This window comes from Corvus hawaiiensis, chromosome 4, assembly GCF_020740725.1.
Source record: "Corvus hawaiiensis isolate bCorHaw1 chromosome 4, bCorHaw1.pri.cur, whole genome shotgun sequence".
NCBI lineage: Eukaryota > Metazoa > Chordata > Aves > Passeriformes > Corvidae > Corvus > Corvus hawaiiensis.
In genome coordinates this window covers 36942772-36965833 of record NC_063216.1, presented here as the reverse complement: position 1 = coordinate 36965833, position 23062 = coordinate 36942772, and the positions used below count along the sequence as shown (strand labels likewise).

General features: G+C 38.0%; 1 protein-coding gene across 2 annotated transcripts in view; it reads right to left on the bottom strand.

The window, feature by feature from the left end:
• KITLG (KIT ligand) overlaps positions 1-23062 on the bottom strand; it is a 56685-nt gene that overhangs the window by 19138 nt on the left and 14485 nt on the right. For both annotated transcript variants that reach the window (XM_048301541.1, XM_048301540.1), the window contains exons 2-3: positions 11577-11690; positions 2185-2247 (exon numbers count right to left, since the gene is read on the bottom strand). In XM_048301541.1, coding sequence (XP_048157498.1) covers positions 2185-2247; positions 11577-11690 — 177 coding nt within the window. The remainder of the gene's footprint in view (positions 1-2184; positions 2248-11576; positions 11691-23062) is intronic.

The window sequence follows — 23062 nt, the reverse complement described above, 5'->3', positions numbered from 1 at the left end:
TATTTTGTGTAAACTTTGACCAAGATTTACATTTTAGGGTGACTGCAAACCTGATTTCCTTTGTACTTCGGGGTAGCCCTCATTTGGCTTTTGCTTTCTACACCTACATAAAAGTTTGAATGTTATTTCCTCTTCTGAATTCAGCCCTTTGCTGTCATCTTTGCCTTTTAACCTTCAGGTTTGACTACACAGTTCACTCTATACAAGACTACTTTTAAAGCCACTCAGTTGCCTTGAGCTAGTGCATAATGCAACAACCCTCCTGTTTAATGGATGGGTCAGTCTGTTCCTGTTACATGCACTACACTGGCTTCCCATCTGCTTTGCCTTCACCCTGCCTTCCTACCTTTAGTCATCTACATTTGGGACTTGCTACCTTGGGTACACTTCCCACTTCATGCATGCACCGAAGACTGAAATCTATTGAAAAAAATTGCAGAGCACCATTTCAATCCCTTCAGAGTTGAGCAAAGGGCATATACTTTAGGCAAAGTCATGGGTTTCCCAGCTTGCAGGGACCTTGCAGAACCCAGAACAAAGCCTACTTATTCAGCCAGCCTTGCTGTGGTATGCATAACACAACCTGAAATTCCCAGAGAGGAATTTGGCAAAGTGGGATCCGAATACTACTGAATACTTCCTCCTGTGAAGGCATGTGGCCAAGAGCTGCACCTTACATTATCATGACTGAAAGTGGTGTACAAAGGGAACATGGAAATCTCAGCTCTGAACTTCTCTTCTTCCTTTTTATTTCTTGGCTGCTTGTCGTCAATGTAAACTGGATCTAAATTTCTGGATATGATGCATCAAGATGACACCTTGATCTTGGCACTGAAACTATGGAAAAGAATCTGCGTACTGGCAGTCAAAACTGAACCACAGAGAGAGGCAAGAGTGAGAACAACCAGGACTCATTGCTCAAGCAGGCTCCCTGACCTTCTTCATCTGCCAACGCCGCCAGGAACGCAGTGGAGGGAACAGCCTTGATCCAGCCCAACAGCTAATGGGCTCATCCTGGAAGCTGGGGAAACAGCATCTGACACAACCCTTCATAACCTCACAGCTGAGGGCCCTTCACTGTCCCGCAGCCTCCGTTTCCTCCTCCCATATTCTTGTTATTCAGGACTGAATGTTGCTCCCGGCATCATTTTCCAATATCAATAGGGAATACTGCTAGGTTTGCCACATTGCTGTAGGGTAGGATGCATTTTTATATGTGTATCACATACAAATTGGATTTTTATAATGAAAACTTCGTAGAGACACAAAACCAGCTTCTTACACCTAGGAGATGATTTTCAGCTACTGATGTATGTGTACAATGATTCATTCTTAAGACAGGCACAGTATCGTTCAGTTTAACTGACAAAATCATAATTTTCTTACTTTTTTCCTTGCCATAAAACAATATAGCATTCAGCATAATTTGTACTTTTCTTTGTTTCCTTATCTCCCTTTTATTGCAATGTATGCAACAACCAAGAGAGCATTTTCAATACATCATTCCGAAATTGGTTTTGTTAAATCAAGGAAAACACAAAATTATTTAGTAGATTAAGCAATAAAATAATATGACTTTTTAATAAAAAGTGTTATAAAATTTCAAAGTGTGTAGATAATGCTTATTTGAAAGTATCACTATGTATTAAATACAGGATTATATAGAAAGAATAACACAAAGCATGTTTGAAATCCTACTGTTTGTTTAGTTACTGAGGATACCATTCGCTGAATTTGGGATTCTCTTTACTGGGTACTAATTATTTGTTGTGCTCTAATGGCATTTCCACTGGCTGAAACAAGAAGGACTTCTACAGTGTGTTCGAAAGCACAATTAGAGAGAACCTGTTTCTTTAAGAAAGCAATATTTTTCAATTAGCACAATGAAATAATACTGATGAAATAATAACATGATGAAAATTTGACTTTTCTGGAAAAAAAATGTTAAAAAATTTAATATGAAGAAACATTTTCCTAGAATTCCTGTAGTTAAAAAGGTTTTAAGGGACTGCAGGAATCTCTCTACATTTCTTTTAAGTAAATACTTGGGAACCATATGAAAAGTGAAATAAACATTATTTAACTGTAACTTGGTAAGACATAGGACTAGGTACAAAATGTTACAGCCATCACTGGTTCCAGTGGGCTGTTTTATTGGGATTAACTTGAAGTGGTTGTACATACCAGACTATCCATCTTCGGGACATATTTAAGGGTTATCATATAATCATTTGGGAGATTTCCAACCTACAATAAACAGATAATAAAAATGTAATTACTTACTACACAAAGTAAGATTTCATTTCCATTACTGCATTCAACAAAATCTACCAGACATTCAACACAAATTTTCAGTAATTTACCAGGTACAGGCAAAAGAGGTTACATACATACTTATTTTCCTGTGGAACTGCTATTGACCCTTATTTGCTCACAAGTGAACCATCTTTCCACAGCTCTGTAATATGCCCAGATTTGATCTGATCATGTTCAATGCTACTGCTTCCCAGCAGAATTAAAGTCAACAATGGGTTGAGAAGAAGTGATCTGAGGTTATTCATTACTGCAGGAACTCCACTGCCCTTCCACCTTTTAATGCCTTGAAGTGTTTACATGACAATTTGTACTGTAGGCAGTAGAGGACACAGAAGTATCCAGCTCTTTTTCCTTCAAATAATGTTGAACATGCATCTGAGCCTAAATAGGTGTCTGCCTTGTGCTTAGTAATGTACCAGGTCAGAAAAACACTTGAGCACAACTTTAACTTTGAAGTTGTGCCTCTTACTAATGATGAGCAATATAATTATATCATAGAAATGTCCTGGGGCAAAGGAGAGCTTCCACACATGTAAGCTTGAGTGCACCTTTGCAGATGTGGGTGAGCATGAAGTGTGCTGCAGCAAAGATAAGGAGTGGAAGAAGGGTTTCCACTGAATTATACAATACAATCTGCCACAGATGGGATCCAACACTATTGTGAAACATGGTTGAACATCTGGGGAATGTGCTGGGTTGGGAGATGAAAAGTCCAACAGCCACTGGACTGCCACAAATCCACAGTCTTTTGAAGTATTTATTCAAAAGGTTTAACCATAATATAATGCTTAATGATACAGTAAACCTATTTTCTGTCAATGAAAAAGCCAACTGATATTTCTCATGCTGGTTTGAAATCCATGTAGTCAAAACCAATATGCACAGATGTAGCTCCTTTGGTGCAAAAGCAGTTCTCCTTCAGGTTAAAGATCATTCTGTTATGGCTGCTTTTGATTCTGCTGCTATAGCAACCAGCACAGGGATTTCTTTTCCCCCTGTGCAGTTTTTAGGTAGTATTTTGTTTGACAAAATATAATATTTTATTTCTTAAATTAAAATTTTGTTTCAATTAAAAATTAAAACAGTTATTTCAAAATGTTATGGTTCTAGAAATGATCAAGGGCAACACTTATACACAGCTAAACACAACTGAATCCACTGAACACTTCTTTTTAATTTACGTGGACTAAGCCACTATCTTCCCACTCAATGACATATATCCTTCTCCTACAGCTTTAAAACAGTTACTATACAAATGATCCTTCTAAATTCCCTCACATAAATCAGTTTTTTTTAATCTTCGTTTCTTCTTTTCTTCTTCTTTTATTTTTATACCTACACACTCCCAAAGCAGAAGCATCACTAAAATTCTCAATATTAATTTCAATTTACCTGGCATTTTGGAGAGCTGATTCAAGATGCTATAAATACTGAAAAATATGCCAATATATTTGTTCTTTGTTTAGAGCATCAGATTTATTCTAAATCCTCTTTCAATTTTTTTGTCTTTTATTCCTTTCTTTAAATATCACTGCATCATGACATACTAATACTTATTCCATTTTTTTTCTAGCTTCCTTTGCGTGCCTAGAGAGGTAGGACTAGCAGCACTTCAAGCACCATAGATAGTGAAGATGCTACTCTATGTGTAAAGTTTCCCATGCTCACTCTAGAGGGATTTCACACTTAGCAATGCCAGCAAAACCACTGTCCTTTAAGAAAGGTCACTGGAAGATTAAATTTGTTCCACATCAATGAACACTACAAGAATTGATATGCATTATGTATACAATCTACTCTCCTGGCATCAGAGCCTCTCAAGCACTTTTCATGCACAGTTAAAAAAATTTAACTGCCCAAGAGCTCTTACACCTTCTCAATCAGAGCTGGAGCATACAGCTCAGCCTCAGATATTCTTCTCCTTGACAGACTGTGAATCAGATAAGATATTTTTGAATTTACTACTAAAAATGAAGATCACTGGGAGGAGGGTGTCAAAGACAAAATATATGCCCTGCCTCAAGATGAAACTTGTTAAAAGTTTTGTTGACTGAACTCCACATGTCAGATGCTGTGCTGGTAAACGAGGGATCTCAGTCAAAGCGAGGGAGTTACATTTGTGTCTCACTTGGACTTCCCAACTCACGCAACTCAGAAAATAGGGTAAAGCCCCTGATGTAAGAGTGAAGGATACGTCTCTACTAGATCTGCACGCTGTACTCTCTTACTTTGCTGAAATGTGTCTTGAAATTCTGTTGAACACTAACCACCAAGATTTTAATCTTGATTTTCATCTGCTGAAATGATCCTGAAAGTAATGAATGGACTCTGCACACCCACTCTGTGCAGGGTGCCTGACTGCTGTGGCTTCCAACAAGGAGCAGATGACAAGGCAACTCTGACCTTCCTAAGCAAAGGTATTTGGAAAAGAATTGTCCCTTGAAACCATCTGATTCCTGGAATGGCTTTTTTACTAGTTCCTCTACTCAACTCCTTAAGTACAGTGACAAATTTGGGGGGCCACAAAACACCTGCCTGCATGACTTACCTTGGTTTAAACAGAAGTAACAGTTTTGATGATTATAGAGAATGTCAAATGATAATCTTAGAAAGGAATGTATAGAACTAAAAGAACCCTGAGTTGCAATTAAAATGTCACAAAAATTTTCTCTGATTTAGTGGGTGTGTGTGATTGTAGAAGTCCTAACAGGCTCTGAGAAAAGGCGAAGAGCAGGGAAATCTAGACTTATGTCTACAAATCCATAGTACTATATTCCCAGTTGTAACAAAAACTCAAACTGGGGAATGTAAGATTACTTTTGACATAGAGAGGTCTGAATATTTAATACAGCACTGTTAACATTGCATAACCCAAATATGTTTTAAAAAATGCTCACGGTCACATAGATGGGAGATGAAAAAAGGATGTAGAAGTGATTTGGGTTCCATAAACTACTCTTTCATCGCAACAGCAGACATGAGAGATGACTTATCTGCAGTCACATGCTTTGAAATGAGGGCTACCGCTCTTGAAAATTCCCTTTATTGTGCTTGTTATGAAAATTATAAGGAGACAAGCATAGATACAATTTTTTTATACACATATCAAAGATAAAGTATGTTAATAAAGTAAAAATTACCATTTTCCATTGTAAGTGTTTTCTTTTTTACTCTGAAGCATATGATGGGAAAAAAACATACTTTCCTTTTGGATACCATTTCTACCTTGAATTTCTCTCTATTTGTTTCCCTTTTCCTGTGCTTTTCATAGAATCATAGAGTGGTTTGGGTTGGAAGGGACCTTACAGATCATCTGGTTCCAACCCCCCTGCCATGGACAGGGACACCTTCCACTACACCAGGTGGCACAGAGCCCCATCCAACTTGGCCCTGACACTTTTCCAAGGAAGGGCCATCCACCACTTCTCTGGGCAACCTGCTCCAGTGCCTCATCACCCTCACAGGATTCTTCCTTATATCTACTCTAAACTTCCCCTCTTTCAGTTTAAAGCCATTCCCCCTTGTCCTATCACTACATGCCTTTGTCAAAAGTCCCTCTCCAGCTCTTCATCTTTCTCACTGCTTCCCTGGCTTTTCTTTTCCTGCAGGAGCTTGTCTGTACATCATCTCTGCAATCTACTCTTATCTCATCTGCTAATGAAGCAGTTAATAAAATCTTCATCATTTGGCTTAAGACAACATGCTAACGATTTCCGTTCACACTTTTTACAGTCATAGTGGCAGATTATTTGCAGCATAACAACTCTGGATAATTTTTTATAACCCCTTCACTCAGGAGAGTTAGCTCCATTTAAAAATAAAAATCAAATGTGGCAGAGAGTGTAAAGTACACATTTCCAGCAAAGATGTAATGTGAAAGCAAAGTATTTGACAGCATGTCTCAAACAAGGAACTGGTCAGTAAATCCTGACTATTGTTTGGGCTTCCAAAACTGAAAAGAAGAAAATTGCTTTAGAGAAGTAATTAAGAAGAGGTATCTTAGATTTTGTTAATGGACAAAACAAAAATATGTAGGTATATTCTGGACATACTGCACAGCTCAGGGAAAATTCTATTTATAATTAGGTTTTGATGTTCATATTAAACAAACATATATACAACTGATTCCTAATTCTTATGCAAAATCAAATGCACAATTACAGCAGCTTTCTGCTGACTTACTGTGCTGAAAAGAACAATGGGGACAGACTTTATTGACAGGTGCTGCAATTACAGTTTCATAATACGGAACATTTGTTCATCAAGTAATGTGCTTTCCTCCAGACATCTTCATTACAAATGAAGCAGGAGTTCATGTGATGAGTAGGGCAGAATGAATGCTCTCTAAATACTTTCATTCTCTATAGGTATGAGATTATGCTCTTTTAAAGTTCTCACCATGAAAAAACAAAAATGATTGTTCAATTGTTCTTTGCTTCTTAATATAATTTCATTTAGGACATATTCTTCATATGACAAAATTATATTACCTAGATATGAATAAATTTAATCTTACAGAAAATAAAAGTAATTTTTTTATTAACAGATACCAATCTGGTTTGGTCTTACATTGATTAATGCTCAGAAACCTTGTGGTTATTGAATTTCTTTCTTTCCAATTCCATCTTCTGATGTGAGTCTAGCATGATGCTAGTGAAAATCCAGATTAAGACCATTGAAAACAAGTTACGCCACACATCTGTCCTCAATTTATTACTCAACACAAAGTTGATTAGGCAAATGACCCACATTTTCGGGCACTGCACAGAATGCCTTACTTATTCTCCAGAAGCTTAGGCTTAGTAGACATCCCATGTCTATATTCACAGAGGGTCTTGACTGAGGCATGTTCTCATATCCCTGTAGTACAATAAAGTTGAGCAGAACACAGCCACAGTCATGCTCAGGAGTTTTCTACAAGTAATGGAGGGGGTTTACAGTACTTGGAGCAAGCCCAGTACCAAATAAACAAAGACTAGGTTGTAGGGAATTGTGGCACTGTTTTGCAAGCTGTAGGTGCACTGCAGTAGAAGTGTGTGTGTGGGGAAAACCTAGTGGGGAAAAAGCAAAATGAGGGATATGGATTCATGCTGCAAAGAATTTTAGCATGAGATAGGAAGAGGATGAGAATCTGCCTGGACTTCGTCAAGGAGCATCTTTCCTGTGGCTACAAACAGTGTAACAGATACCATGGAAATAACGAGGAGAAGCTGAGGGCAAACTCAGCATGTGTTACAACAACACAGGCAGTGTTAATAGTACCTTTGAAGATAAACCCAAGAAGCTTGCCATTGATAGTGAAAAAAAAAAGGAGGAACAGCTTGAAGGAAATAAGTAGAAGATAAAGGGTCAGAGCAGCATGTGAACAGACAGAAGAGCAAAACTACACAAGCTGAAGCTAGAAAAAGATTTTTCATAGACCGAATTTTTGTCCACCAAGACTTTGGAAGAAAAATGTACTTGTATGTCCAGAGAATTAAAAAAAAAAAAATTTCTACTATTATGACAAGAAAAACAATGAAGCTTTTAAAAGTGAATTTGAAGGGTCTGTGAAGCATCGAGAGCCAAATCAGACACCTTTGTTGAAGACCTGAATGGCTGGGGAGAGATGGTGATGTAACTTTACAGTGAGGAGAAATGGCCCAGGAAAGGCTAACATTTTGGGGAGATGAAAGAGATTATAGTCTGCCTCCGAGGAAGATTCAGGCCAAACTGAATCTAGGCTGATGTCTAAGAATTTGTGATGAGACAGGAAGAAGAGAGGCCAATATCCTAAGGCAAGTGATGGGATTTGCGTACTACCACTGAACAGATAGCTTAGTGCCCACAGAGATGGGACTGTACTCACAACTGTGGACAAAAAGGGTTAAAGAACATGACAGTCTGGCTGAGAATAAAGCATTTAGGAACAACTATTATATCACTGTTGCCAAGTGTGACAGCTTGTGGATAACATCATAATAACTATGGGCAATAACTGTACACGCAACACTTCTGTGAAATCTTACAGGCTTCAATTTGTTCTCAGTGTGAAAGGGGAGGATATTTATTAAAGACCCTATGTTCTACAGGCACAGATTCTTTGGATCAGTTTAGAAATAAAACTTGTACTTAAAGGCCAACAGGATCTCCAGTCAGAGGGAAAGGCTCTGGATGTTTTCTATCTGGATTTCAGTAAAGCCTTTGATACTGTCTCCCACAGCATCCTCCTGGGGAAGCTGGCAGCTCATGCTTTGGACAGGTACACATTTCACTGGGTAAAAACTGGATGGCCAGGCCCAGAGACTGATGGTGAATGGTGCCACATCCATGGAGTGAATTAGTGTTCCCCAGGGCTCACTATTGAGGTCAGCCAGTATCAGTTTATTATCTTTATTGATGATCTCGACAAGGCAATCAAGAACATCTTCAGTCACTAAGTTGGGTGGCAGAGTTGGTGCTGGAAGGCTCTGCCAGAGGAGCTGGACAGGCTGGAGCAATTGACTGGGACCAGTTGTCTGAGGATCAATAAAGCAAACTGCCAGGTCCTGCACTTCTCACAGGAACTCTACACTGTGCTACAGGCTAGGGGAACAGTAGCTGCCTGGGGGCAAAAGACCTGGAGGTGCTAGTTGACAGCTGGCTGAACATGATACAACATGTGCCCAGGTGGCCAAGAAGGCCAATCGTATCCTGGCCTGTATCAGCAAGAGTATGGCCAGCAGGACCAGGGAAGTGATTGTCCCCCTGCACTTGGCACTTGTGAGGCCACAGCTTGAGTCCTGTGTCCAGTTCTGGGCCCCTAACTACAAGAAGAACAACAGAGAAGCAAAGCTGGGGAGGGGTCTAGAGAGTGAGTCATATGAGGAGGGGCTGAGGGATTGTGTAGCCTGGAGAAAAGGAGACTCAGGAGACACTTTATCACTCTCTAGAACTACCTGGAATAAAGGTTGTAACACGATGGGAGACAGCCTCTCCTCCCAGGACAAGAAAAAATGGCTGCCCAGGGAGGTGGTGGACTTACCATTCCTGAAGGTGTTCAAGAAATCTCTGGATGCTGTACTTAGTGCTATGCTTTAGTTGGCATGGTGGTGTTTGGTCAAAGGCTGGGCTCTACCTTAGAGGCCTTAATGATTCTATGATTCTAATAAAGAACCCAACCACCCATGTGTGCAATGTCTAATTCTGAAGATACACATCATAAGAATATCATTCCTTAATTCAAGGAGTATATTGTGTTTCAAAAAGCAGAAATGGTACAAAACTTTTACTATAATTTGCAAGAGTTTTAGGGTCTCCTGAACCATATTTTTAAGAAATTTCACACTGGAGTCCTTTTTATATGTACTAAGGATATATTTCATAGAACATAAAAAACTTGTACTTGCTACAAAGTAGTATGATCAGTCAGTATTCTCTGTAGGCTTCTCCCTTCTCATATTCACAATGTCAGCTAACAAAGTTTTGCTTTAAAAGTACTTTAAAACTTATTATGTATTTTTTCATTTTGTTCTCAATGTCAAGTTGTCACACTGTAGAATTTCAAAAGAGAATGACCAACATGCAATATAGTCACATTAATTGAAACCAAGGGTTCTTACACTAAATTGAAGTACTAAACTCATTTTCACCATATCCTTTTAATTCTCAAGTGACTTTATTGAAATTCTTTCTGCAAATATTAACACAGACAAAACAGGGAGACAGACATTCCTCAAAACATTCTCAGAACAACTCAAGAATCTCAAAACAGAGAGAATCTATGTGTCTGGGGATTTGTACTTTCTGCATCTTTCTTATTTCTGCAACCCAAAGTATCTTTGAACTTGCTAGTTAACTTCACCCGAATTTTGCATTTGTAGGGAGATCTGAAAGACATGGACCTAAGTCAGGAGAATGACCATACAGCATCCTCATGGAGGAGTTTCTGAAGAAGCTCAGCCCAACCCCACTCTGCTCAGGCTTGGCAGTAGCAGAACAGTATAACCTGGACAGTGTGATTATTCAAGCTGCTTGCACTTTTTTTGTAATCTGTATTTATACAGTCTTGAAATTTAAATTGTACTAAAGGGAAAGTTAAAGCATTTGTTCTCAGGACACATAATTGATGAAAAGTTATTGCTATCCCTGAACTACACAATTTCACCAGCCCTCACAGGAATTCTGTTGTTCTTTCATGCTTTCAACAGGTTTACACCAAAGCTTAATACTCTTCCAAGAGATGAAATATTATCTGGAATAGATATGCCAATACTTCAAAATTCTGCCTAAAGGGACTAATTTGAAGCACTAAACATTTAATAAGACTACAGAGTACGCCTAGAGAGGTGCACTATGTGCCAATGTATATAAAAAGGACCAAAGAAAACAAGTTAAGAACACTGCACAGGCAGCAAATACTAGGGGCTCCAATTAAGTGTTTGATAATAATAACAGTGATGTTGCAACTGTTTTTCCATAACTAAGCCACAATTTTTAGTTAGATTAAATATGTAGATGAAAATACGCTTGTTAAGTGTTCAGTATATATTGTTTCTTAAAAACTTCGGTGTTATATCCTGCACTGCTGCAAAATAGCATAATTATTAACTCCAGTGGAGTTAAACAGCAATTGAATTCACAAGCAGATACAGTTTTTCAGGTTAATGCAGTGGTCAATTAAGTAACAGTTAAAATTTCCTTAAATGAATTTAGTTTTTATATGAAGCCGTGAGTCCTTCAGACTTAAACTTCTGGGTACAGCAAGTAGAAAAACACATAATGAGTGTAACCCACTCACACCTAAAGAATGTGAAACCTGTTCAGTTGTTATTGCCTTGATTGCTACAACAATGTCTAATATCATACTATTTTTATATATGGCACTTTCATATTCCCTAGGTAAAGACTTCTGCTTCAATTCAGCTGTGTTTGCCACCAGTCTGCTCCAAGCAAGTCAGTAACACGAAGACAATACTCTTTCATCTGCATGGGGAACAATCTGCTCCGAAATAATGTTTGAGGAAATAAAGATTTTTGGCAATTTTTACTGAAGTTTGGAGTGAGAAAACTGCATATGTACATACACTCTATCTTGGTCAAAGTAATCTCTTCAATTAATGCTGAAACTACTCTCACTGCAAAAAAAGGTTTTGTTCAAGTGACAGATACTGATGGATTTTTTTTTTTTAATATTCCCCTGGTTCTAATGCAGATTTACTAACTTCACGTAGAAATGTAAGTGCCTTTAGACACTGACTGTTGTTTAACATATAGAATAATGTAAAATAAAAGGTACTTACCAATTTTGCAATGTCATTCACATCATCAGTGACTGGATTCCCGCAGGAACTCTGGGCTTTGACAAGAGGATTAAGTAGGAGTAGTTGAAGACAAAAGCAAGTGATAATCCAAGTCTGTTCAGTAAAAAAGAAAACAGAAACAAGAAACAAGAAACCTCAACTAAGCAATCGCCAAACATGAAGTAACAAGAGATTGTAGTAATGTTTCTCATATGTGAAGTCTAGAGGCAACAATACTCTTTATCCTTCATGAGGGTATACTTGTACCATTATAGTATCATCTTCATGGCAGGAATCCACAAAAATGCACTTAACTGATCTTTTCTGGAAGCAAATATTAATGGGAAACCTAGTATTGAGCCATCAGGTTACTTGCACAGGATCATGCTTACCTGGGTTTTCGCAAAGTTAACGGATAACAAGAAAAAGAGAGAAACTTTGCAATATTCTCTATCATCAGAATAAAGCTGACTACATATTTGTCATTCATCTGATAGATCTGCATCCCTAATGTGATAAATGACAAGGAACAAAATTATACCAGACTACATCAAGACAAAAGGAGAAAGTTCATAATCACAGCCATTTCATCTGAGTACTTAAACTGCAAGCAAACCCACAACTGGACTCTGCCCAAATACTGACATCTCAAGCAGCAATGCAGTACATTTTCTCCAAGTGACGCGCTCTGGCCTCTCAGAAGTGCCAGCTTGGCTTTGGCACTACATTCCCCTCCTAAATCCTATTGGAAACAGCAATGCAATGTACTTACACAGGCTTGTGAGACTCACACAGAAAAGCAGCAGATAACTAGCTGCGATGCACCTGGGTGTCTCCTTGGCTACACTGCCTGAACTTCCTTGCCTTCTGTTGTTCCTTGTGCTTCACTGGTTTCCCACAGAGCCCTATGCCAACTTTAAGCTGCAGATCTTTATTTCCAGAATGTTAAAGCATTTAAGTTATGGATAATCAAAAGTTGCCTCGGGTTGTGAAGCTTCTTGTGCCAACTGACTGGAGCTGTCAGCAAAAGCCGATGATGGGTGTACATCCACAGCAAGTATGGAATTTGCCTGTGCAGGCTCCTCAGCCTCCATAAGGGCAGGACTGAGATCAGAATTTGCTTTTGCACAAACCAAGATACAGTTCAGCTCCGTCTGTTCTGTGTGACAGGTAGAGAACTCCTGCCTCCACCCTTGCATTCATATGCTCTCCAACATTTCAATTTAAGACCAAAGCAAATGAAACAACAGAGACAAAATTCTCTACGAGAACAAGAGAAAAATCACAGATTAAAAAGATGAGGTATCATTATAGTAATCTAGAGGGTCTGAGAAAGAATGATAATCAAGATTGCTCAGGAGCTACATAAACTTGACAGAACAGTGCCAGGCACTTTACCTAAAAGAGTTGTTAAATGACAAGAGTAATCTCTTTCTTGTATCTTGTAGCTCTTAAATCTTTTATCTATCCTACATGTAAAACTAGTTATTTGTTTTCTTAGAATATAGCTTCCTGACTCATTTACGTAAAATCAGTGTGGGCTGTTGGTGGAAAAGACAATCCAGCCTCCTCTCTCTACCTCTTGCACTGGCGCTGATGGTTTAGCCAGTTGCACCAGGCAGACAACTTCCATTTTTGTTTTCATGTAGTATTTGTCAGCTTTCTGATCCAAGTAACTGAGACAGATGAAATGCTCTGTCAAAGATGGGACAGGCCAGGACTGCTGATTTCAGTGGAGTCTACGCTTGCCTTTCCCTTAATTGTACCCTCAGATGCCACAGGACACACAGAAAGAAACCAAAAAAATTCTGAGCAAAGTGCATTTTCAATATGCATTTTCGATATTGAGAATGTCCCTTGCTTCAACAAAACTAGCATTTAGAAATACATTAATTTAGTATTTCTACAAGTAATTACTGAGCGTAATTACCAGTGTGAAGGATTGATAATAATTAATAGCTCATCTTACAAAATCTCTGTATTTTATGCTGTACAAAGCTTTGTAGTTATGTACAACGAACAATTTGAGCTCTGGGGAGATGCAAAGAAGATGCTGCTAGCCTCAGAAAGGACCTTTGAAAGCTCCTTTCAGTGTATAAGAGCTCAAAGCTGTTTAAGAACTTGTTTTAGGTGATCAAGAGAAACATCTCCCTTTCCTACATAAGCTCCAGAATCACAAAGGAAACCAAAGGTGACCAAGTTAACAGGCTACCTCCTCATTCACAATTTTTGGAAATAAATTGTTGTAAAAAAGGCAAGGAATTAATGACAACTAGCTCCAAAATGAAATAACTATTCTGCTTTCAAGAATAAAAACTGAGTAATTGAACCTCTGGAGTAAAACAGTGCATTAGCAGTTACACTGGCAGGGACTTTTCCCTGACATGTTTGTTGGAGATGGAGTTCACACCAGGAACTGGTGATTTCTTTATTGGATTCCTCAGTATTGATTAGTTGGTAAAGATGGGATTTTTTTCACTAAACTGTGTCATAGTCATAGGATGATGTTCAACATAACAGTCTAATAATCAAAAAAGTAACAAAATTCTTTAACTGGAAATAGTTTTTCAGCAGATCAACTAAGTAATATTAATAAACACAGTAGCATGCTCCAAATAAAACCAGAACTTTGATGCACCTTGTCAATTTTCATTCTTCTGAATATAAAGACAGCCCATACATGAAGCTTAAAATCACTGTACATTTTATAATTACGTAAACCAATAAGAACACTTTTTCTATGTAAATAATGGGATTTAAAAGCATAGTAATTTTATAACTGCTATTAAAATCAATGATTTGTAAATTCTGAGATTATTTGAGATTTTTCTTGCTTATTTGCTCCCTGTGTCATCCAACAGGAACTTCAAAATACTGCTAGTTTCAACATGTCTGTTATCCAAAATCTTTTAATTATTTGCACTTACAAAATATTTATATTACACATGCCTTCAGGCACATTGTATGTAAGGACTGTACAGATCAAAGAGCTGAGCTATTTTTGTGTTATTTACTAATGAGCAAACCTGCTGTTTGAGCAAAACTTGAATAGACTGAATTAAATCAAGGACAGAACAAAAGGGAACCTTAAACAATAGCTTTATAGAGATGCCCATTTTATACATTACTAAGCATAAATAAAAGTTACCTACACAGCACTCATAACAGATTTCCATATTTAATTACCCCTAAGTTAACATGGGATTTTTCAAAGCTGGTCTCAGAATTTAGTCACACATCATCTTAATAGATTATTAAATTGAAGATATATGGCACACAGGAAGCAGACCTGTAAACTAAAGCACCTCTTCCTATTTTTGGCTCAAAAAATATTCAGTTGTCTTTAGATTCTGAAATTTCTTAAATACTGAGTATTTATGTTTGTGCAAGGGGAAAAAAATAATGATTAGACTCAAAAGGATAATTTTTTAATTTCATGTATACATGTTTGATTATTATGCACTATTGCTTGCAAGCCATAATCTAGAATTTCAGTAAAGACCATTTTAGAAGCTTAGCTAGCTGTCCAGTGTGTTGAAGACCACCCTTTCAGTTGTAAATCAACATCCTTTTAATTTATGTTCTTCATTTACAATCTGAAGTGTTGACAAAGGCTGCTGAGTGAGTGGTTTAGCATCTCTTTCACAGTATGCTATGAAAGATAATCATGTCAATGTTCAGTTAATTCCTTAAGTGGAAAGCAGCAAGGGGAATCCCACATTGCTAAATAAACCAAGCTTTGGAAAGTCTGGACATTTCCAAATACCTAGTTTGTCCTGGTAACACTTTTAATCACAAGTAGGGAGAAGTCATTAATAAAAAGGCAAATAATAAACCCACAAAAAAAACATTAAGCACAGGGAGAGGTAGTTACTACCCAGACAAATGGGTTCTCCATTCTAAAATTTCTTGCATTCAAATCATATCAGCCATGGAATTTTTCAGCCCAGTTTCCTGAGCAAATCATCCAATTAACCAGAACCAAGCCACAGCTGAAGTAAGTTAGCTAACAATGTGGAACAATATTCACCCTGGGCCAGGCTTCCCAAATTTATTTTTCACTTCTGTTAATGTTGGAGTAGGAACATCTCTCAATATCGGCCCCTCAGACAGTGCTTACATGCTGCTTTGCTGAGACACAGCTTGTGAACTTCTGCCACAGACAACACTGGTTGGTCAGTCATGGATAGCTAACTTACTGTTCATACTTATGCCTCAAAAAGCCTTTTGTAAGAAGTTTCAGAGAAAATGAATATAGCAAGGAAAGATATTTCTTGTCTTATTTTTTTTAAGCCACAAAACATGAAGATGTATAAAAACACAGTAATTCTTTCCTATGTCTATTTCGTTATTTAGCTATGACAGAGATTAAATAATTAAACTCATGGAAGAACTGTTTTTAACCAATTAAGAAACTAACTGACAGCATAGAAAAAATTTTAAATGAAGAGCATTTATACAGAATGTAATCCAATTACCATTTTCATGGTATTCAGTGATACCTTCACACCAGCAAATGGCAGTGCTAACTTTAATACCCCACATGGCTGTGCCTAAATACTGCTTAAGTGCTAAATATTGTTCAAGCCTCTCAAAAAGTGAGTTAAGTGTGGAAAAAGAAGTAACCCACCCATGACCACCTAGTTCTGGAAACAAGTAATTTGGCAAGTACATTTGGAACTGGCAATGTCCCCCGCGCACTCTCAAGCACCCAGGAAATGACTTCAAAGTAGTAGAAGGAAGCACTGTGTTAACTCTGAACAAAGCACAGTTAAGTATTAAGTCTAGTGTGTACACCCACTGTCCATCAAAACTGGCACTAGTCTCACCAAATACAATAGCCTACCAACTAGGGTGCTCTCTAAGCGACAGACCTGGATTACATTTCCTGTAATTCCAACTCACATGAGTTGGGCTACGCTCCTCTGATATATCTACCTTGTGACTACCATGGAACCATAGAATCATTTAGGTTGGAAAAGACCTCTAAGATCATCAAGTCCAACCATAAACCCAGCACTGCCAAGTCTACCAGTACACCATGTCCCTAAGTGCCACATCTACACATCTACCACTGGAGGTGCTTTCCTATCTGCGATGGTTTCCTGGCTAAAAGGGGCAAATGAGGGGTACAGCTGGTATTCCTGACCCTTATTTTTCACAACATTTATGCATTTTGCATTGTCAAACCAATATGTAGAAATATAGACATGTTCACTGAGCAGGCATCAGAATGTCTATGTGTATCCTTGTCTCACACATGCTCTTCCATCTGGGCACCCTAAGTTCTGGGAAGCTCCCCAGTCAACATGTGAGTCTTCCTGAACAACCTTTTGGCAGTCCAATGAAAAAACCACATAACTCCAGCTCAATGAGTCACTCTGCAGGGGTGAGACACCTAAAAATCTCTGGATCATGCCCTACATGCTTTGTTATGACTACAAAATCCAGATGTATACTTTTCTAGTGACTGATAACCACTCTTCATTTTTTTAACCTTGATGTGTAGTAAGAAGTATGATGATAAAAGTAAGAAACAGAGAGTAACAGAGTGATTTTTCTGGGTTTTGATTTAAACACAGACTATAGAAATACTACTCACTCTTTTCCAGAGTAAGTTTTAGAGTGCTTTGGACACAAAATATTTGAACATATAGTTAGTCATTTACAAAACACAGAATATATTCTACCCAGTTCTGCATGTAATATCTAAAATACATAGTATGAGGGTACTTCAAGGGGTTAAGGGTAAGGAAATTAACAAGTTTGAGCTACAATTATAAGCAGGGAAAGGTGGCATTGCTACCTGCATTCAAATGAGTTCAACAGGCAACCTGCTTTCACAGCTGTTTGATCTTTTTGTGACCATTCTGTATTAGTCCTTCTGTGATCTTCCCAACCACAGAACCTCCTACACCCACACCTTTGCACTCACTTGCTTCCCATAGGCAACTCCCAGAATGCCAAATGATAACTGACAAGAACAGGAGTTTTCATCTAAATGTCCATTTGGTGGCAGAATGTTAAAGCGGCACTTGCCACATGTGCAAAAGCAAAGCCAATTGCAATTCAGATGCTTATAGGCCAGTTCCCTGCTAAGGTACACTGTTAATGAACTGGAAATAATTCTATTCAGGTCAAGGGATAAAAGGTAGTCCCCAACCTCTTCAGTGCTAATGCAGAACCACTTTTTTTTCCAATATTTTTCTTTTTCAGTTGGAAGGAGAAACCATTCTCTAGTTCTGCCAAGTTATACACATCTATTTTCTGAATTAGACAAATTTAAGATACATAGTCTTACAGTGCTGAGAAAATGATGAGTCACACCATTTTTTCCCACCATCCAGATCTTGGGAAAACAGAGAAGCTGCTAAGACTATATGCCAACTTCATTTCATACGACCTCAGGCCAATTGCTATTATCTTCTACCCCTTGCAGCTCTTCTCAACAGAAGCATCTGGCTGCTCCAGCCCATGTGCTACTGCTGTACTTGGTAAAGAGCACCCAAACTCCTGCTGAGTTTGGTTTGTGTGTTTCAGTTGAAACCAAGATGAATGTGATAAGCAAGAAGTGTAAATTGATACAGAGTTTGCCTTGCAAATCAGTGCAATCCAGGTATTTTGCAATTGCATTCAGTTAACTACAAAGAAAGTCTTTTTAATGTGCAAATTAAAATATTTCTTTTCAATCTCTATAAAGATACCATTGCAAAAATATTTGGCTATGACAAAAATATAAGCTCTGGCTCTTTAAAAATGTTAGCTGATCCATAATAAATTTTGTCCACTCTTTAATCTCACTTGACTATCAGGGATTCAGGCAGTTTCCATGCAGCCTAAATCTGTCCTGGATGACAGCCAGTTTGTTTAGTTCCCAAGTACTGGGAAGTGAAGTTACCAAGAGACAGGTAATTATACACCAATGTTGCCTCTGGAACTCGTGTTAAAAGCGTCTGAATAAATATTTACTAATCATAATCCATCAGGTGGCATTCTAGTTCTGTAAAAGAGACAGGAGATTTAAAGGACAAAAGTGTTTCAGTTGGAAGGATAAAAAATTTAAAAACTTATATATTTTGAAAGAAATCTTCCTATTTAATCAGAATCAGAGAGTATGAGGATCTCCAGAGGTCCTGCACTTAGCAGCCTTTTTAGGACATGTGTACTGGCAAGAAAGATTTTTCTTTTCCACTTCTTGTGGAAGCATACATAGCTTGTATATCCTTGTATTGCTTGTATTGCTTTCCATAGCAAACATCCAGGATTGATACTGGAATTTTTCATTTTTCTATCTACAGAGTGATAAAGGCCAATACTTTCTTGTTCTGTTAACGAAGACACTGAGATCCAAATCCGTGCACGATCAAAATAGAAATAAGCAGAACACCAGACTTCAGTTGACTCAACAAAACCTCCCACGAACTCCAAAGAGGAAGTTGTCTCTTTATTTTTCCCTGCTGGGAACTTACTGAAAGAATTTTCTAGCATAGATCCAAAGGCATGTTTAAGTAATTTAAAGGGGAAGGCAACGTAAGATACAAGATTATCTTTGCAGGGAGGACAAGCTCCTCACACTGTATGAAGGTGGATGATCTGACTTCCTCAGGGAATGAAAAGACATTCTCTTAGATGAAATACTTAATTAAAGATTTTTTTTCTAAAGATCTCTTTCAGAGGTCCTGCTTGCTTGCCAAGTTCATGCAAAAAATAGTCCACTATATTGAATATTCTTTTGAATTATAATGAAAATATAGACAGAGCAATCTTCTTTAATCTTGGACTTTCAAGCCCCAGTAATGGAAATTAAATAAGACTTGTTACAGAAATTCTTTACTGGATCTCTAATTCTTACCATCTGCTACAAATTATATGGTATTTGAGTTGGAGGAACTATTACTCTGACAAAATAAATTAAAATAAATAAAATCATCTAGAAAAGTGAAAACAGCAGCTATTTTGATACTTGGCATACAGTAAAACCCATGTACATGATGAAAATGACCTCCCTTGTATATCATTCTTAGTATGAAGCAAAACATGTTAGGTGGACTTTCAGTCTTTCATGCACAGAAACTTTGCTAGAAAATAAATTGCATGATAAATCTGAAGACTTTTCAGCTCATGCTTGAGCCTGTGGAAAGCAAACATCAGGAAAAAAATATATTCTTATACAAAATGAAAAGGAATTTAGGTGCTTTTCTTCTTTGTTTTTTTTTTTTTTCAATCCTTTTATACTTTTTGTATAAGCAGAGGAAGATTTTTGAAATATAAATCTCAGAATCACCAACCTGGTTTTAAACCAAAGACATGTTCTCAGAAAGACCCTGTTCTGTTTCTGAACTCTGATTTTTTTTTTATAACATCCCTGATAGGCACTGTATCTTTATAGGAATATAAATCCAGAACTAATTTCTCTCACATGCTTGATATGAGACCTCATAATTAATTGCTGAACACAGACTGAAACTAGATGCCAGTGCAGTCGAGACTGTGTTTCATCTACCTCCCTTAACTTACATTTTTAGAATTACAAGCTTAGCTGTGATTAAAGAACACTGTTTGAAGCTCCTGGATATGCCAACACCAGTATAAGCTTTGACAGTGCCGATGGATGACAACTTTGCACATCAGTATTGTACTATATATTGTAAGACTATTCATTTCCTGACTTTTTATAGCTGCTGTCTACATTAGCGGTCTACAAGAACACTCAGGATAAGGTGAGGAAATAGAGGTTGCATTAATGATATGGTTTGCATCATGATAAAGATCATGGGATCCAGCACCAGCAGTTTTCCTCAATCCCTCTCTCATTGTGAAGGTCTCATGACCAACATTAGGCAAATTTGGTCCTCTGCAGTCCATCCAGAAAGGCTTTGGCATCATCTGCCACTAAAGGCAAATGATATCAGTAACCTGAATTCCAACATACAGGGATAGGTCTAACCAGTCCTCCTTGACAGGCATTCAGAAGCTTAGTATTCCTGGAGCATAAATCTCTTCAGTAACTTTATCTGTCCCACGCCACAGCAGGTATCAGTTTTCAAAGTCACTGTGGGCTTCAGGTACCTGGGACAGGTAGGCTGAGGATAACATTTTGTTATACACCACTCCTTTGATAAGATAGCTTATATTTTAATAGGACTGGGTAAAACCAAACAGAAAGTGTGGAGTAAAGTGGGAGTGGAGGGAAAAATCACAAAACCATTTAGGTTGGAAAAGACCTCCAAGATCAAGTCCAACTGTAAACTGAGCATTGCCACTACTAAAACATGTCTCTAAGCATCACATCTATACATCTTTAAAATACCTCCAGAGCTGATGACTCAACCACTTCCCTGGGCAGCCTGTGCCAGTGCTTGGCCACCATTTTGGTGAAGAAATTTTTCCTAATGTCCAATCTAAACTTTCCATGGCACAACTTGAGGCCATTTCCTCTTATTCTATTGTTTGTTACTTGGGAGAAGAGATCAATTCTCGCCTGGCTACAAACTCCTTTCAGGTGACTGTAGAGAGTGATAAGGTCTCTCCTGAGCTTCTTTTTCTCCAGGCTAAAGAGCTCCCCAGCTCCCTTAGCTGTTTCTGTAAAGACTTGTGCTCTAGACCCTTCACCAGCTCTGTTGCCCTTCTCTGGACATGCTCCAGCACCTCAGCGTCTTTCTTGTAGTGAGGTGTTCAGAACTGAACAGAGGATCTGAGGTGAATCTTGGGAAATTATTCCAGATCTTCACTGTTCTGATGGTTAAAACCTTGGGCTGTCCACTGTAAGTGTACTGACAGTGGTTTATATCAATGCATTCTCATGGCAATGCTGCTCCTTTGCTTGTGTATTTATACTCCCATCTTTCTGGTGTGTTGCTTTCATGTACTTATGAAGATCAACCCTACCATTTGAGTCTTTGCTATGCCTGATTAAAACGTCCATTTGACTTTTATGGCTTGCCAAACCTCATGGAAAATAAAGAAAATTTTTTCTCTTACCTCTTCTCAGATTACAAATTTTATTTATTTGCTTTCTACTATATCTTAGCTTCACAGACTCTCCAGAAAATGTAAATAAAGGATTGCCCTAACTCTTACTAAGTATTGTTACAACCGTCACAATGGGTGCAGTATCCAACCAGGCGGCTGCTTCTGAAGCAAAGACAAGCAAACCAGCACTAAGTCACGCAACCTTTAAATGGGATCCCTCATAATTACTCAGAGCAGTTTCTCCTATTGATAAGTAACTGCTGACATAAAAAGTATTCCACATTTACTTTTCACAAAAGCTGGCTTCTTTGGATATATTCCAGACAGCAGCACCTGCATCAACTTAAAAAGGTTTGAAACAGGAAATAATAAGTTTTCACTTTGATCGCTCAAAACCTCAGCTGAGAACTTTTCAAATTATGATGTAACATGTATGTTGGTGAGGAAAGTGATTTTGTATTTTGAAGAGTGTTGTGGTTTAACCCCAGATGGCAACTAAGCACCAGCACTAACATAGCTGCTCATTCACTTTTCCTCCCCAGTGGGATGTGGGAATGAATCGGAAGAGTAAAAGTGAGAAAACACATAGGTTGAGATCAAGACAGTTTAATGGGACATAAAAAGAAGAAAATAAAAAGGGTAACAATAGCAACAAAATAATTAGAATATACAAAACTAGCGACGCACAATGCAATTGCTCGCCACCTACTGACTGGCCAGCTCCCAAGCAGCAGCGGCCCTCAGCCAGATTTCCCCCCAGTTTACATGGTGAGCATGATGCCATATGGTATGTAATATCCCTTTGGCCAGTTTGGGTCACCTGTCCTGGCCATGTCCCCTCCCAGCTTCTTGTGCCCCTCCAGCTTCTCAGTGGCATTGCCATGAGAAGTCCATGACTTAGGGCAAGCTCTACTTAGCAACATCTAAAAACATCAGCATGTCATCAGCATTATTCTCATACTAAATCCAAAACACAACACTATACCAGCCATTAGGAAGAAAATTAACTCTATCCCCACTGAAACCAGGACAAAGAAATTTAAAAAAATAAAACAAACCTATCAGATAGTTAGCCAGGCCTGTGGTGAAAGTTTTCAACACCAACTACAACACTGATGAAAGAAGGTCATTCTGCTCTACAGCTGCATTAAGTCTTGGATCTTTTGGAAAATAAAGAAGAGCTATTTTAGCTTTCCTTCTATCATCAGTAAGGACACCTAAAATTTTGAACATAAGTAATAAAAACTGTTACTCATTCTTCAGAATTCAAAAGATACTTTTATAAACATTATTCTAAACCTAAATTATTACCTTGTGGCATGTATCAAGGATGAAAAGTATTTTGAACACATTGATCTCCTGTAGGATGAGGGAGTGCCATTACACAACTCAGCTGCAGAAATGGGGCAAGGTTATGGTCTTCCATAGTGAAGCCTGAGTTTCTGCTCCTCACTATTTTTCAATTCAGCGCAAAATTTACTATATCCCACATAATGTCTATTAATGACATGCCA